Source organism: Bactrocera dorsalis, chromosome 2 (genome assembly GCF_023373825.1).
Source record: "Bactrocera dorsalis isolate Fly_Bdor chromosome 2, ASM2337382v1, whole genome shotgun sequence".
Classification (NCBI taxonomy): Eukaryota; Metazoa; Arthropoda; class Insecta; order Diptera; family Tephritidae; genus Bactrocera; species Bactrocera dorsalis.
This window is the reverse complement of record NC_064304.1, coordinates 28517918-28534119: the sequence shown is the minus strand read 5'-3', so window position 1 is coordinate 28534119 and position 16202 is coordinate 28517918. Positions and strand designations below refer to the sequence as shown.

Sequence of the window (16202 nt, the reverse complement as noted above, 5' to 3'; positions counted from 1 at the left end):
GCGCTCAAACTTTCTTTTTTAGCTACTTTTAGCATTTGGTGGCCTGCTGGTAGCGCGCTCTTGGATGCCGCGCCGCTCTGCTGCTGTGATAGCTTCCGGTATAAATTCGAACGGAAATTCAATTCAACTTCCTTTCAATAATAGCATTTTAATGCTTACAACTCTGTTGCTGCTGCTTGCGCTATGCACTTGAGGAAGGTCAAACAACCTCCTTGCGAGGCGAGTGTTGCTCTCCTGATGTTATGTATTATTTATGCTGATATTGTTGTTGTTGCTACTGCTGACGGTGTTGCTGCTGAGTGCACTCACTCGGCACTTTGCAATTGACAACGTGTTGTTACTGTTGTTACTACGGTTGACGTTGGCTTTCTTGTTGTAGTAGTGCTATGTACATTTGTTTTGTATGCAATCTCTGTTGTTGCTGTTGTACTCGTTCTACCGGACGATGCTCGTAAATCGAAACCGTTGGCGTTTCTCATCCGCTCAGCTTGCCAGGTGCGCTCTGCTTTACTTAGCCGAGCTCAGCTGCATAATGTCGCTTTGCTCACTAGAATTTAATGCTTTTTACGTCTGCTGAACGATGAGCCAATTAAATATGAATATTTGCAAATGTTTTGTTATAAATATAATGTATATATTTATGTATGTTAGTGTTTCGGAGAGGAGAGGAAAGTTTAAAGTTATGGGGAAGGACAAAATTGCTTTTGTAGGAAACACTCGTTTTTATTTATGAAGCCATGGACATTTTGAATTATGCGTCGCAGAGCATTTATTGCATTTATTTATCAATATTTGAGAGGGATTTATTTTAAAGCGCGTGTGTTTCATAAAAATATATTTATTAGTAGGCTTTGTTGATATAACGAAAAACAGAATACTTTTTAGCTCTCAAATTTTTAAAATAAAAAATTTTTCGGAGATTTATTGAATATAAGTCATGGTAATAGTTATTCATCATCAAAAATTGTCAACTTTTATATAAGTTAATAAATGTATTTCAATTTAATTCTTCTTCTAACATAACTATTACTTTTAAGAGTCTTTACTTCCGCTGTCCACCCATGTTTCTCGAAGCGAAGGAGCTTTTCGCATTCGAATTCGCTTAGTTCGATTTTCTTCTTGATTCGTCATTGGCTATGTTTCTGCGCAATATAGTAGGACGGGAATGATGATAGACTTACAGCTACTTGTTCCACTGAGAACAGAGCTTGCTGCGGTTTTTAGGATCGTTGTCCTCCTGCAGAATCCAATCTTCATTTTTTCTGACGAACCATCGTTTATCAAATGGCAGTAAAGCCTTTTTGTAGATTTTTATCATTTTCTCGGCATATAGGTTATCAGTAAAGAGGTACAAAGTGTCGAATCCCTGCTTTGAGTAGCAGCCCCAAAGATGCACCATTATTCCATGTTTTACGGTTCGCTGAACAAGCCTATTGGTGAAAGTTGACATGGCTCACGTGAGAACAGAACGTGCCCATATAGAACATTCATCAGTAAAAATGACATTTTCAAATTCTCTATCAATATTCTCATGCGCCCAAGCGAGTTGCTTTGTCATAAGTTTTTCAGTCAACAGAGGCTTCTTCATTGTGTTGCGCCATTTCAGATCATGAGTATAAAAAATGGTTCGGATAGTTTCGTAGGATATATCTAAACCTTTTGCCATTAATTTTGCTTGTCCTTGCCGCAGTGTTAAAGCAGGATTCCTCGAAAACAGATTCACTATTCTTTTTTCATCTTTTTTGTTCACTTTTCCTATCGAACCACGTTCTGGTAAATCATCGACATTTTTAGCCACTATATATCACTGTATCCACTTCTGTACAAATGCCTTCGACTTTCTTATATATTTAGCAGCCGCTGATTGCGACATTTTGGGACCTTTCGGGTGGATGCAAAGGAACACAGCTTCGTAGCGCGACGCGTACTTAGCACTCATGGCGTTTAACGTGATTCTCTTTCAAAAGATCAACGACAACTAAACCTTTGTTGACAATGCATCAAGGACAAAGGTTCCCTCTATCAGCTCGCGAAGGAATTAGAGCGAAATCTTTCATTAACTGTAGGTAAAGTCGATCACGCTCTTACTTGGCAGACTGTATTTATTATGGTCGATACAAAACTCCCTCACAGGAATTCGGTTACCATCAGAACAGGGTACCAAAAATTGTCTTAGCAATCCAACTGTTTGATATATATTATTTAAGAATGTTTTCGTGATGTTTTTGTCCAAAATACCACTTTCTGTAAGGAAAAAATAGACTAACAGGAACCCATCAGGTCTTCGCAAGGTAATAATCATCTTAAGAGTTATTATATATACGTAAGCGACCTAATTATTTTATATATAAAATAAAATAACAGAGTTAAGGCAAGAATTACTAGAATCTGCAATAATTTTATTCTCACCGTAATCCGATTAAAGGGTTTTAGCAACGACTCCTCAGAAGCCATTGGACAGCCAATCGGAAGAACCAAAAGTGTTATCTAAACCCTTGTCTATATCTTTCTTGAACTAACCTAAGCCATTAAATTGTAATAGAGAAACATTCATCTAAATTCTATTTAAGAAACAGTCTGCTGTAACCCAGATCTTTAGCGTGCTGCCATTTAATAAACATTTTATTGAAATTCTTTAGAATACAATTTCTAACGAGTAGTGAATACACAAACCATCTAAAAGCAGCAGAATCAGACTGTTGATCATTACTTACTTACTCAGGTTACTTTCTCGAAACTGTTATTCAGCTTCCAACTATTTACACCCGCTTACACATGCCTGTTAAGATGTGAAGAAAAAAACGAGTAGGAAAAAGCTTTTTGAGGGTTTCCTCGTATGAGAAATGTATAGAAAAGTTCGAATACTTTCGCTGAACAGTCATTGTGCGCAGGAGTAATTGAATATATCCAAAAAAGTTTATAAAACTCTACAAAGGATGCGTTCCAATTCTCAACACACAGCAGATTCAATTTAAAAACTGTGTTAGTATGACATCGATTAGATATTTAGTGCGCCTAAATGTATACCTTAGCTACTAAAAGCTATTACAAAGCCATTTAACAATAAAAACAACAACCGAAATCAAAACAAAACGGAAAACTTTTCGCACGCGCAACTTGAACTCGATGTAAGAACAGTGTTGTAAACACGCAAACAAATAGGCTGACACACACCCACACACATGCGTGACGTTGTGTATGTGCAAAGTTGGGAAGTACTTTGAGTGTCGTTTAACTAGGCGTACTTTCGTAATGAAGTTACCATGACCAACGACCGAAAACGGTGGTATTTTTGGCTTTTGTTTTCCCACAATAAACTACCAGAACACCGTTAGAGCTTGTTGTTGCGCCTAAAATTATGCCATACACTCAAAAATTGTGAACCTAATTGTGCGCAACCTTATGAAAAGTTTGATTTATTACGCTGAATGGCAGCGCCAGCGTTTCGTGCGTCGACGAGCAAACAGCACTACCACCAACTAAACGCGCAACTAAGCAGAGGGGAGCACAAACAAACAGGACGCGCAGCTGATTTCAGGTGCGTCAGCCGCCGTCGACGCTAGCGTCCAACGAAGTCACAAGTCAAATAGTTGTCGGAGCAAATTTGTCATTGAAATATTCTGCAGGTTAATTAAGTTATTACAAAAGCAGGTGAGGTAGTCAATTGAGCGGATGGCAGCTGGCGGGTGGCCGGTGGAGGGTGTTGGAAATGCTTTTGTTGGCTGTTGAAATTTCTTAGGCGTTTACACGCCAGTTAGACTGCATGAGTGCGCGCTTTTGTGAGCATTTTGTATGCCTGACAGATGTGCAGTTGTGCGTGACGCAGGTGATCTCGGTGCCGGCAATTTGTGAGGCGTAATAAACCGTTGAAAGCGTTGGGCTTTATATAGTTTCGATGTTGTTTTTGTTGTTATTTGTGATTTCACTGAAAGATATTGGCGAGAATTTACGATTGCGCTTGACAGTCGCTGACTTTTGCGTCAGTGAGGGGGGCACTCAATTTTAAAACAACAAGTACAACAGCAACAAAAAAACAAAAGTGCTCAAATGAAAGGGGTAAACATAAAAAAAGTTTATTAAGCGACTTGAAAGCAATAACAAAGTAAGGAGCACAGCAGCAAAGTCGTAAAACTTTGTAGAAAAATCAAGAAAGTTCAAGTAAAGAAGAAGAAGTAATAAAAGTAAAATACAGCAAGCGCGACTTCAAGGGTCTCAGCTAATAAATTCAGGTGCCCTACCACTAAAGTGGAAAATGTAGAGAAGTATGTACTAGAGAACAGTTCTATATGCCTGTGTCTGAGTGTCGCTATCGAAATTTAACAGTAGTTTGCATTTAAGTGCAACGTTTACACACAAAAGTGATCATAAAGTGCGACTAACGGTATTTTTTTCTTTTATCTATTTATATATTTCCATTTTCATTTATTGCTGTTATTTATTCAGCACATTTCGCCTTCAACTTAGCTGTAGGTGTCATAAAATCTAGCAGCCACAATTGTCAGCTGAAACCTGTAGCCGTTGGCAGCACGAAAGCGTTAACATCAAATAGCTCAAAGAGGTGAGCAAAGTGGCAAGGATGAAAATATAATAAATAAACAGAAGTGGTACAAGCAAAAAATAAACTAAAAATAAAATAAAAATAAAAAAGCAAAAAGAAAAAAATAAAAAAAAGTAAATATAAAAACCTGACAGGCACAATGAAAACTATCAAGTCAGACTGGCACATTTGTCAGCGCTTAAACGTCAGCGTCTAATATTGCATAAAGTACAGCGTGTGGCCAATAAAATGAGTAAAGGTTTATAAAATTTAAATGTTGAGCAGACAAACGAAAAGCCGTAAAAGGTAATTGCTGGCAGCGCTTGACAAATATGCTGACAGTAACGATGTGGCTCGGTTTTCTTTTATGGCAAGTGTGTTGGCATTTTTATTTAAATTATATTTGTAAAGTGAGAGATTTTTTGTGAGTTTATTTGCTCCGATTTGCTTTTCAATGCATTTAAATAACTGTATTTATTTACGACTCAAATAACATGCTGATATGTGCTTTGCTGCACTCCGTCAGAATTGTGTGATTTCTATATATTTCATGGATGTGATATTGTTAGTTTGCGGATTTATTTTAGAGGATATATAAATTTACTATTTTTTATATCGATATGTTCATAGATCATTAAATCATTAAAACAATTTTTGGTTTTAGGTGAGTTAGACTGATTATATGTAAAGCTTTGCAAATTACACTATTCAACTAATCTCAAGGAAAAATATCCGACTGACGTGCGAAAAGGTCTGTGGGTTATTTGAGGTGTTTTGATTACGAATTTGAGTTAAAAATTTGTCTATTACTTGGTGTTTTAACCATACACTTCTTGACTACAGCACGCAAATGTTTACGTCGTATGAAATTTTTTCTATCAACTTTGGTTTTAGCAACCAAAAATTAGCAAGAAATTGCCTCTAACATAACCGCCACAAATGAATGTAAACTATTATTGTAGGCTGATATCCAAGTTGCTGTATTTGTTAAGAACTTCTAAATCAAAAAGTAAAAGAATAATATATTTCCGTATAGAATTTTATCTGATTGCTTTTGAAATTTGATGTTCCCAAGTCGAATAAATTTATCACAATTAGTTCCAAGATCGCTAAAAAACCACGTTGCGTCATTTGGCGGAGCTTTTCATAAAGAGAGACATTCAGCAATCTTAAAAAAGTGCTCCAGAGAAACTTTTTTTTTAGTCAATTGAACACATTAAACGTGAATAACTCTTTCGAGGATTGGATTAAACTTTGACACAAGAGTATTGGGGTCAAGAGGGAATACTTTGAGGGAGTCGTCATAAAATTTGTAGAATTCAGAGTTTTAAGATTTTTTTCGTCATAGTCTTATAATTATAAGGATGGGATAATTTGTGACCATATCTCGTAGAGGTTGCAATTTAATTCAGAATTCAAGATGGCAATTGAATCAGAATATATAGTAAAGAGTGCTTTTTTAAGAGCTTGATAACTTTTTTTTTTTCATTTTTCGAGAAGGCCGGGTTCACTGCAACAGCGGAGGACGTTTTTGCAAAAATATTAATTATTTTCCCTTAACATTTTTAGAGTGTATTCTTAAAATATAAATAAATAAATTCTTAAAAAAAACTAATGCATTACTTAATAAAAAATGAAATATTTTCATGAAACCACGACTTCACCATTACCAATAGCGTACTCATAAAGGTCAGATTTGTGATATCCAAATTGATGTTGGTTACTAACAAGCACTTTAGTAAGCCTTGAAAGTAAAGTAATTTAAAATTCAATCTGGGTTCTAGATTTCTGATTAAATTACTGCTAATCAAACCAATTCTCTGATCATATGTATTTTGATACTCTACTAAACACGAAATAAAGCACCATAGGGAGCCTTATGGCATTGATTGATAATATCCTTGTGTCGACCGATAGTAGCTATTTAATCTTAAATTCCATTTTATCAATAAACTTAAGTTAACACATTTCTATTTAAGTGCTGCATTCTATAATCTTATTTACTTAGAAAAATTACAGAGGCATCAAAATACCAACTAGTACCAACTAAAACCCTAACAAGCAGAAAAAATATTCAAGTATGAAATTGGAAAAAAAACTTTCTTCGAACACAAGCGACACGCAAAACAATGACAAATTGACAATAATCGCCTCGCGACGCGTTGAAATAACAATTTCTTGTGAATTATTTACATATGAAACGGCGAATATGAAGATTCTCCAATAAAAAACTGAGTTAAAGCATAATGAGCAGTTAAGCACAGAACACACGCAATAAATATGTGCTCAATTTAGAAGAAACGAGCGGCAGTTCGGAGAGACGGTGATGGCAATGTGTAGGCACACACTGCGTGAATATCAGCAAATCAGGGCAATGAACATGCAAATGATTTCGTCGTCAAGCGGCGAACGATCTGGCAACTGGGCGGAAGCGCGAGCGTGGAAATGGGTGAATCAAAATTATGTTGTTAATCAAAGCTAATAAGCATATTTGCATGTTTTAACATACTTACTAAGTTTTCTGCTTTTGTTTTCGCTTCGTTGTCCTTTGCTCTTAGAGACATTTATAAAATACATAAATGTGTCTACGGCACTTAAGACACGTAGTTAAGCGTGTAAGCATATGAGTGTATGTGTTTACATAAATAATTTATATGTATTTTTATGAAAGTTTGTGGGTAAATATGAAGGCAAATGAAAGCACGTGTGCGGCTTATGTTCAATGATTTCTTCTTAAGTATATTTCAGATTTATGTCGACCTCTTTTTCTTCTTTTTTACTCTCAATGTGATAGCTTAAGCGATTTTAGCCAAAATAAGTTAGTATCGGAATTTATTCGGTGCTTGGTGCCAGTTTTAGTAACAATTGACCTCTTTATACTACACAGAAGCTTAACAGTGGGTCAGTATAAGATATGACCTCTTTTCTGAGAATAATTACGTCTCACAATGAAGCAAATTTAATATTTTAAGAAAAAAAAAAAACAGGTAATTTAAAGCTTTTACCGTTATCTCAAAAAATATGTATAAAAACACTATGATTGCTCAAAATCGAAAAGTGCACAGCATTTGCTTTAAATTATATTCAAGTAAAAATACAACAATGTGTGTCTTCAAAAAAAATTAAAGTCAGTTGAGCAGAATGACGCTTTGGGTCACCTATTTTGACAAACAAAAGCTGATAAGCTCAGACGAGACAACAAAAAACCATGGAGTTCATGTCCAAATTAAGCCAGTCATTATTTACGAATAATGCCGACCAAGCAATAAAAAAATTCTCATCAATGCACACTCACCTTTACTCGCCGGCGGTTTTCGTGTAGCCCAATTCGTTCGAATCGAACGCGAGCCCAGCCATTGTCCATTCATTGCTGTAATGGCGCTTTCGGCTTCCTGTTGAGCAGCACAGTCAGCAATAATGAAAGAGAGATGCAGAAATGGATATTATTAGAAGTGGCTTATTGTATATGCATGTATATAGGTATGTAGGAATATAGATATGTATTATAGCGGATGTCGAGTGTGAGGCGCTGATATTGGTGTGCCATGCTTTTTAATTAAGATGAAAGAGTTGTCAAAAGTTTTCGGGTTAAATTAAAATCTAATGAATTGAAGTCAACAGTAAGTTTGAAGCAGTAATGAAATGAAAAAGCGGACTCACCGATTTTTTGACAAATGACACAAATCCATAACCCTTGGATTTCAATGTTTGTGGATCGCGTACGACGCGGCAATCACTGAAAGAAAATAAATGGTATTTAAAATGTGTGTTAATATGTGTATATACAATGTGTGGTAGTATGTGTGGTAGTATGTGTATATATTTATTAATGGTGTTTTTATATACTATTCTCAAGCAGAGTGTGGAGGTAAATGAGGGTTTGCGAATGGCTGGCAATTTAATTAAAATAAATTAGTCGTATGGCATTGAAGGCATTGCTTAAGAGAAAGCTATGCTTCAATAAATATTTACATATATTATATATTCTGTTATACACTCGTGGCCACGAACACTATACCACTATACTTTCTTAAGTTTTTTTCGTATTTTTTCGTTCGTTCGAGATTTTCGTCAATTTTGTTTTTAATTTTTAATATTTTTGATAAATAACATAACACTAACTTATTTCTAAGTAAAAAATTTCTACACCGCCAAAAGTACCGCTATAAAGTGTATGCACAATACTTGAAAATTTTGAGTGGTATGGTTTGCGTGGCCACAAGTGTATGAAGTTCTAATACTATATAAGTGGAAACACTAAAGGTAATTCTTATGTTGTTTATATATATATAATGATAACAGAATTTACATACTAGGATGAGCCAGTTAGGGTTAGCTTTATAGGAGTCAGTCTAATTAACAATTAGAGATTAGGTTTTGAGTTATCGATCGGAAATTTTACACACGTCCTTTTCTCCTTAAAAAAGTACTCAGTTGTCGGAAACATCTAATTCAAGTTCTTGTATGGAAACCTTATTATTTTACCAGATAGCTGAGCATGTTGAATTCAAGGATACTTTCTTCAAAAAAAACTATTCAAGTCGGACCAATAAAGCATATAACTGCCACCCAAACTAACCGATCAAAGTCTAACGAACTAACAAATGGACTTCCGTTGGCCGGTTATGTTTTCAGTTGTAGTTGTACATGAAACGCTTAGGGAAATACGCGTGAGAAAGGTATTGTAGCTTCAACGTAGCTGAAGTTAATGGGCTTATTATGTTTTGTAATATATTGTTAAGGTAACGATCAAAAACGAGTCTATTATACCATGTCTTTGTTGATTTACCACCTAAAATATACACGCCTTTCCTCCATTGCTCCAAAGAGTTTTAAATTTTACTGAACAGTTATGCAAAATTCAACGAAAATTAATTTATATACCATAGTATATAGAAATTGACAGAAGGGGAGTATCAACTGATTTCTAGCGCCAAAGGTACGAGTTAAATTCATTTCGCGTCATACTTTGTGGCTTTCGGAGGCGCTCACATACATATGTAGGGGTAAACAAGTCACACAAAACCACACTGCTACACATATTAATCTATTCGTATATATTTGTGAGCCTCGATGTGACACCAAAGTTCGAAGCGGTGACATATGCTACCGTATATAATATATACATACATATGTATAATGCTACCAAGGTATTTATAAAAAGTATGACGAAAATCCTCATTAAATAAAGTTGTCAAAGTACATTAAAATAATTTAAGCGCTGGAGAGATGTAAAATGAGGTACTGGGGGAACAAGACAAATAGAAACTCAGCGTACATAAATTTCACAATTTGCATATCAGTTTCGCTGCCAACTTTGTGGCTTTTATTTATTTTTGCTAATTTATTTAACTTTTCATTTCTAATTTGTATTATTTTTTGTTGCTTGTCTCAGTTTTCACAATTATTAATTCTAATTTGGTTACTGTTTGCAACTTTTTCATTGCAATCCGATACGCTTTGCGGTGACAAATTGCGAATTTATTCCCGCTTTCCAGTTGTTTGTTAGAAAAATAACATGTTAAGAGAAAAACCGAAATTTTTTCGCTTTTGTGGATGCTCAGGAAAAAAAAATGAAAAGCTATGTCGCTTTAATTTGGAAAATGTTGAAATATCGCCGTGGGCAGGACTATTATAATGTATTAGGGATATGAGCGGTAAATATGAAGGAGGAAAAATCCCTAACAACCGATATATAGTATAAATATGGTATACAGTTCTTTTGCAGTGTGGTGATTCGATTGATTGGTTGAATTCGGCTGAATGCTGTCTGTGAGCTATAACTTTTTTTGTTGTCGTTCAAAAATGTTTTAGTATAATCAGTAGCAGCGAAGAATATTGGAAAATTCTGAAATCCAAAATAAATTCATTTTATTGTCTTTCTAAGCCTATTTCGAAAAATCAGCCCGCATTGATAAACGCTTTGCAAGAAATTAAAAAAAAAACTCAACCATGCGACAAAAACTCGTCGAAGGGTTGATGAAATTCTGACATCTATGAGCAAATTTGAGAGAAAGAGTAACATCCTCTCTTTAAATTTGTTACACAGTCGAACCATTTCCTTTAATCTCGAAAACTACTGCTATCCATAATACAACATAATTCTTGAACAAGAAAAATACAATTAAATTAAATTTTCTATTTTCATTTAAAAACTCTAGTTTTCTCAAGCCAAAATTAAATTTTAAAGTTTAGTAAAAATCATTTAAATACTGAAGAATATTTGACAGAATTTTGTCACTCTCTTCCTTTTTAACTTCTTAGCTTCCTCAAATCCTTATATCTAGTTCTTTTCACAAACGCTCACTTATGAAAAAATATGTTTCTTTTCACTTAATCTCTTATTTACTTTCCCACACAATACATTTCTGGTCGACCAAATTCTACACACATATCATTTACAGTCATACGCTTGTTGCGAAATCGCTGCAAATGTCAACCAGCCGTCTCCAGCCTTTCGGCAAACACTTCACACGGTGTCACTTTCGCGTCTTCCTGTTAGGCCGTCAAGTCAACAACTATGTATGTAAGTATGAACAGTTAAGTACCGAAATAATCGCAAGTAGTTGAGGATTTTTAGGCGCACCGTTATAGCTGCCGCTAGTCATATGGATTTTCGTGCTAAGCTTGCGTTTGGCGACGTGTCGTACGTACTCAGTACTGGCTGACAGCAGCACTACTAACTATTCTTCTCGGAAAGCAAGGCAAGGTGTCGCCGATGTTAACCACTTTATTTGCTTTTGTCATCTACATAGTAGTTGTTGTTGCTGAAGAAGCGCGCTGCCAGTCTGCTGTTGACAGGCAAATCCGCGTTAAATATTCGACAAATAAACGCAAGTCAAGCGTTTGCCGGGTTGGCACTCGTAGTAGTCAGATTTACTAGTGTATATAAATATTTATGCCTGACATGTTTATCTGCGTGTGTATTGGTAGAAATCCTCTTACTGGAAGTGGTAAATGCCATATGTTTAACTTAATATTTAAGTTATGGGGATTATCCGAATTTTTCGACTACATTTGTGAATGTGTAAGGGCTTGAGGTTAGTGAGAGTTATATGTGTAGTTTTGGTAAGTAAGTATAGGATTCCATGTTTCGAAATTTCTTGAAGCTTTTCGACAGATAGTTGACAGATAGTTGACTTAATCGGTTGCCAAGTATGTAGAATACTCCAAAAATAGTGGGCAACATTGAAGACGGAAATCAGATATAGAAATTGACTCCGGTTTCATTTGACCACGTTCTAAAGCCGTTTGGATCGATTCGTAACAAGTTAACCGAAAATCGTTCTATAGCAAAACTTCGGTAACATGAGTCTGGGCAAAAAGGTCAGTGATAGCTATTGCCAATTCCAACTTTTAAACACTTTTTGTAAATAAATTTAGGCATAGGAAAAGAGACTGATCTATTTTAATCTAAGTATATATAGATAAATTTAGGTAAAAGTATTCCTGTGAAAAATAAAACTCATAGCGGTATGCTTAGGTAGAGAAATTACCGTCCACTCAGAGAGCAGAGCGACATTAATAGCCTTGAATTCATTAAGAGTGCGTTAAGGATTGATCTGGGAGTGCTTAAGTTCGCTATGAGTAGCTCGAGTGTCTTTGTGATCACACTGGTATAGGAGCCAGGCCAAAGTGGAATCGCAGGAGAAAAGCTGATGAGCTAGCAAGAAAAAGCACTCTAAAACCCTATCGGTAGAATGAGAGCGGATCGTCGCTCCCGTATTCTCTTTTGTTCTACTAATAGATAGCTGGGCTTCGCGGAAGCTTAGCCTGCGCTGGACCACCATCGGTACATGAGCTTTCGCAAAAGCCTTTTGGTCCAAAATCGATCGCAAGAGATTTAGTGATCTCTTTGCCTTCAGGCTAGTCTCTTCCTAGTTGTGGTGTTTTTACCAGAATTTAACAGATTTGCGAATCTTACCAGACACCATCTGCTGAACTTAATATAACATATACTTAGATCATATTCATTCATCATCCACCATCGGTACATGATCTTTTGGCCCAAAATTGATCGCAAGAGATTCAGTAAGGCAAGTCTCTCCCTAGTTGTGGAGCTTTTAACAGCTTATTGCCCCTTAGACGTCCATGCTACAAAGTTGGGAATCTTATCAGACGCCATCTGCTTAACCTAATAAAATCTATAGTTAGATCATCCGATCATCCAAAATATATTTATTAAAAACCAAGTCGACACAAATTTTTTTCAGAAAATCTCTTTTTGTCGTCTCGTGTTCGCTTCAGAAAATTCAACTCATCATTGATAAGTGTATTCCAGTATTATTCAAGGATAGATAGAAGAAATCTTGAATTCCAAAATTAACTTGTTCTGGTGAGAGATAGAGGTTATTTGGAATACATTTTGATCCCTCTAAGAAGTTCTCTTTTAGACCATCAAAACTAATTTTGTTGGCATTGCATTTAATAAATAATTTTCCGGGCAACCTATAGATCTTTATTTATCTTTACGCCACAATCTTTAACTATAAGCTCTCGCGACCACGATATTCACTTCGCATGACGGTGTAGGCGTGGATACAAGTTTTATAAAGTACTGAGAAGTGAATAGTATTCTTTAAAAATACTTTAGCAAGGTTTATTGATACTACAACAGCAATGAAAGCCACAGGCTGAGAGCTGAGTCATTTCATATGCTCTAAGAAAATTTAAGAATAATCTGCTCTATAAAGAGGTCACTAATGTCAGTACGGTTAGCACAAAGGAAATTCTCAATATTTCATAATAGTAAATGAGGTATCTTGGATAATAAAATAAATATATTTATATACTTACGAAATTTCACCGAATGGTGTAAAAGCTTCACGTAATTGTTGAGTTTCGATTTCTGAGCTCAAATCGCCGACGAAAATATGAAATTGTTCTGTAATAAAAAAGAATCGAAAATTTGCATTAGTTATGGATTTTATTTGGCAAACAATCTCAGTATATATCTGTACGAATATAATAATAAAATAAATGTAAAATTGTGCAGCACAAAAAAAAGTATAACAGAAAACTCATGTCAATTACATCCCCTCACCCTCCAAGAGTAGACATAATGGAGGGATGAAAACTTTCGGCATACATTTTATACAAATGTAAAGTAATTTGCATAAAACAATCTTCAACTGTAAATTGGGAACGACAAATGGCTGAGAAAAGAGAAAAAAGCGAGAAGACAATGTACCATAAATGGCAACGCGGGCGAAGTGAATGCGAATAACTTCAGCAGCTGTGGAACGCATAGCACAGTGACACGAGGCGCTCGACTGCTATGTGCCTCAACATGTGGGCGTGCCTAGTAATTTTTTTAAATATATAAATTCTGTGTTTGAATATATATTTGTATCAAAATGAAATGTCTACATACACTGACGCTCGAAAGAAAGTTGAGCAATTTTATTAAATTAATGCAAATCGCCTTAAAATGGTAACCGATAATTTTTCTTTGCCCTTTTAGTTGCACCCATTACAGCCGACTGAAAGTTGTTCTTTAAATTTGTGTACCTTTTCTTATTTTCATCTCAATTTCTGTCGCGAATTATTTCGGAAACGTAAATGTTAATGCTAAAGCATTTGTCGCAATGCTTGAAATAGGGTCACGAAAAAGAAAGCAAAAAAATTCCAATGCAATGACGGTGCAGACATAAGTAATAAAGACGCATGAAAGCTGAAACAAAATATGGCGAAGAAAACGGGTTAAGTGCGGCAGAAAGTTGATTTCTTTTCTCAAGCTCGGCATCTGGCTACTGCTCCGAAGAATTTATGTGCAATGAGGATGAAAAAAAGAGCACTCTGAGTGACCATTGCAGCCACTTTCAATCTCATTACTTAACTTTGCATAATAAGAATACAACTTTATGCGTATTTACTTTATTGGCAGACAGCGCATTCATTTTTTAACGCATATTAAAATTTAAATAACAAATATACGCTACTTTCTTGAGTAAAATATGAAGGTCAGTTTAGGGCGCATACTTAACGGCGCAGTTGTCAGCATATTGAACATGAAGTTACATAATGTATTATAATAATGCAACTTTTGAACACTAATAATAAATTATTCTAACTTAAGTAGTATTAATTTTACTAAATATATAGACAGTTAGTCAGTAACGACTCTGACTTTGAAAAATGTCAATTGAACTTCAAAAATCAACTTCAAAGATCCAAGACAAGTGAGCTAATCAATTATATTTTCCATTTAGTGTTAATGGAAACATAATATATAACGAATGCTGAGCCTTTATATACAACTCGTTACTAATCACAATTTTTCGCTGTCTGTGGCCGCGGCCGAGTGGATTGCTACTCGACTTTCGTGCCTTTTATGTAGGCTTGATCCTTTTGGTTCGTTTATCAATCTGACTGTACCAATTCGTGGTTATAGTTACTGCAACCCTTTTGCACTTAGTATTTGAAGATGAGGTCCCTTCATATCTGAAATCATGCTAAATTTCTTATTTAGAACCAAATTTTGTATGCGGAATCGTTGCGAATGTGGGAAAAGGCGGTGATTTAGATTTATCAAAAAAAAGCCAGGGACGGTCGAGAGTTCGTTGAAGATATGCCCCGTTCTGGACGTCCTTCGACCTTTTCAACTAAAAAAAATATTAAAAAGTATAGCATATGGTGCTACAAAGTTATTATGCAGGTGTTAGAGAGATGGTAAAAGAACTCGTCATCTCACGCGTGTCCGTTGGTATGATTTTGATGAATATTTTGGATCTGAAACGCTCACTTGCTCTACTCGTCTCAATAAAACTGATTTTTTTTTTCAAAAAGAAAACCATTGTGATCGAATTTAAAGACAAAACCGCAATAAATACCATCGATCAATCACCGTATCCACCAGATTTGGTTGAATTTTTCTTCAAAACCGAAATTGCAGCTCCATGGAAACCATTTTCAGTCGATGGAAAAGATAAAACAAAATTCGCTGTAGGAGCTGAAGTGCTATGATACTTGGTGGGGATTACTTTGAAGGCGGCAAAATAAATAATGATGAAGAATTAAAGAAATTTTGTTTTATTTACAATTTCCAGATAATTTTTTTCAATGTATTATATACTTGTATATATGTATATTTTATAGTGCCTCCGTGCTCTTTATAGGATTTCAATGGAAGTATATCTAATGTCATTGATTGTAATAAATTTGGTAAGTAAGCATCAGGTAAGTTTGAGATAAACGAGCTTTATGAATGTATGTACACACACTACCCTTTTATTTACTACACAGGTTGCAAACTCCTACTCGTTTCAGCATATGAACACTATTTCGTATTACATGCATAATAAACCGTTACCTTCGCTTACCCAGTACTTAAAATATTGAATAGCAACAGTATTCATTCAGTGCTTGTGTCACTTGACAGCAGCCAGAAACTACTAATGTCGCTGATATTAAATGCATATACTACCAGGCATACCTTTGAACATAAGTACATATACATATTTGTGTGGTTGTGCGTGTGTGCGTGGCGCTTTATTTTCATTTACATCCAAAATTACCGGAAACGTTAATTTGTGCACGTGCGTCTGCTATAAAAATGGGCATGCAAACATACCTACACATAATTATATAAGTACGTATGTATGTTTGCGTGTACATATGTATGTGCGTAGTGGCGCGTGCATGGCAATCTGCAAACACTACTACT

General features: G+C 35.4%; 1 protein-coding gene across 6 annotated transcripts in view; it reads right to left on the bottom strand.

The window, feature by feature from the left end:
* The window catches only part of LOC105224912 (cytotoxic granule associated RNA binding protein TIA1), a gene marked incomplete at its 5' end in the record, with an annotated part of 124461 nt that overhangs the window by 29000 nt on the left and 79259 nt on the right, over window positions 1-16202 (bottom strand). For all 6 annotated transcript variants that reach the window (XM_049450487.1, XM_049450488.1, XM_049450490.1 and 3 more), the window contains 3 exon segments: window positions 7833-7929; window positions 8198-8273; window positions 13334-13421. In XM_049450487.1, the coding sequence (XP_049306444.1) occupies window positions 7833-7929; window positions 8198-8273; window positions 13334-13421 (261 nt within the window).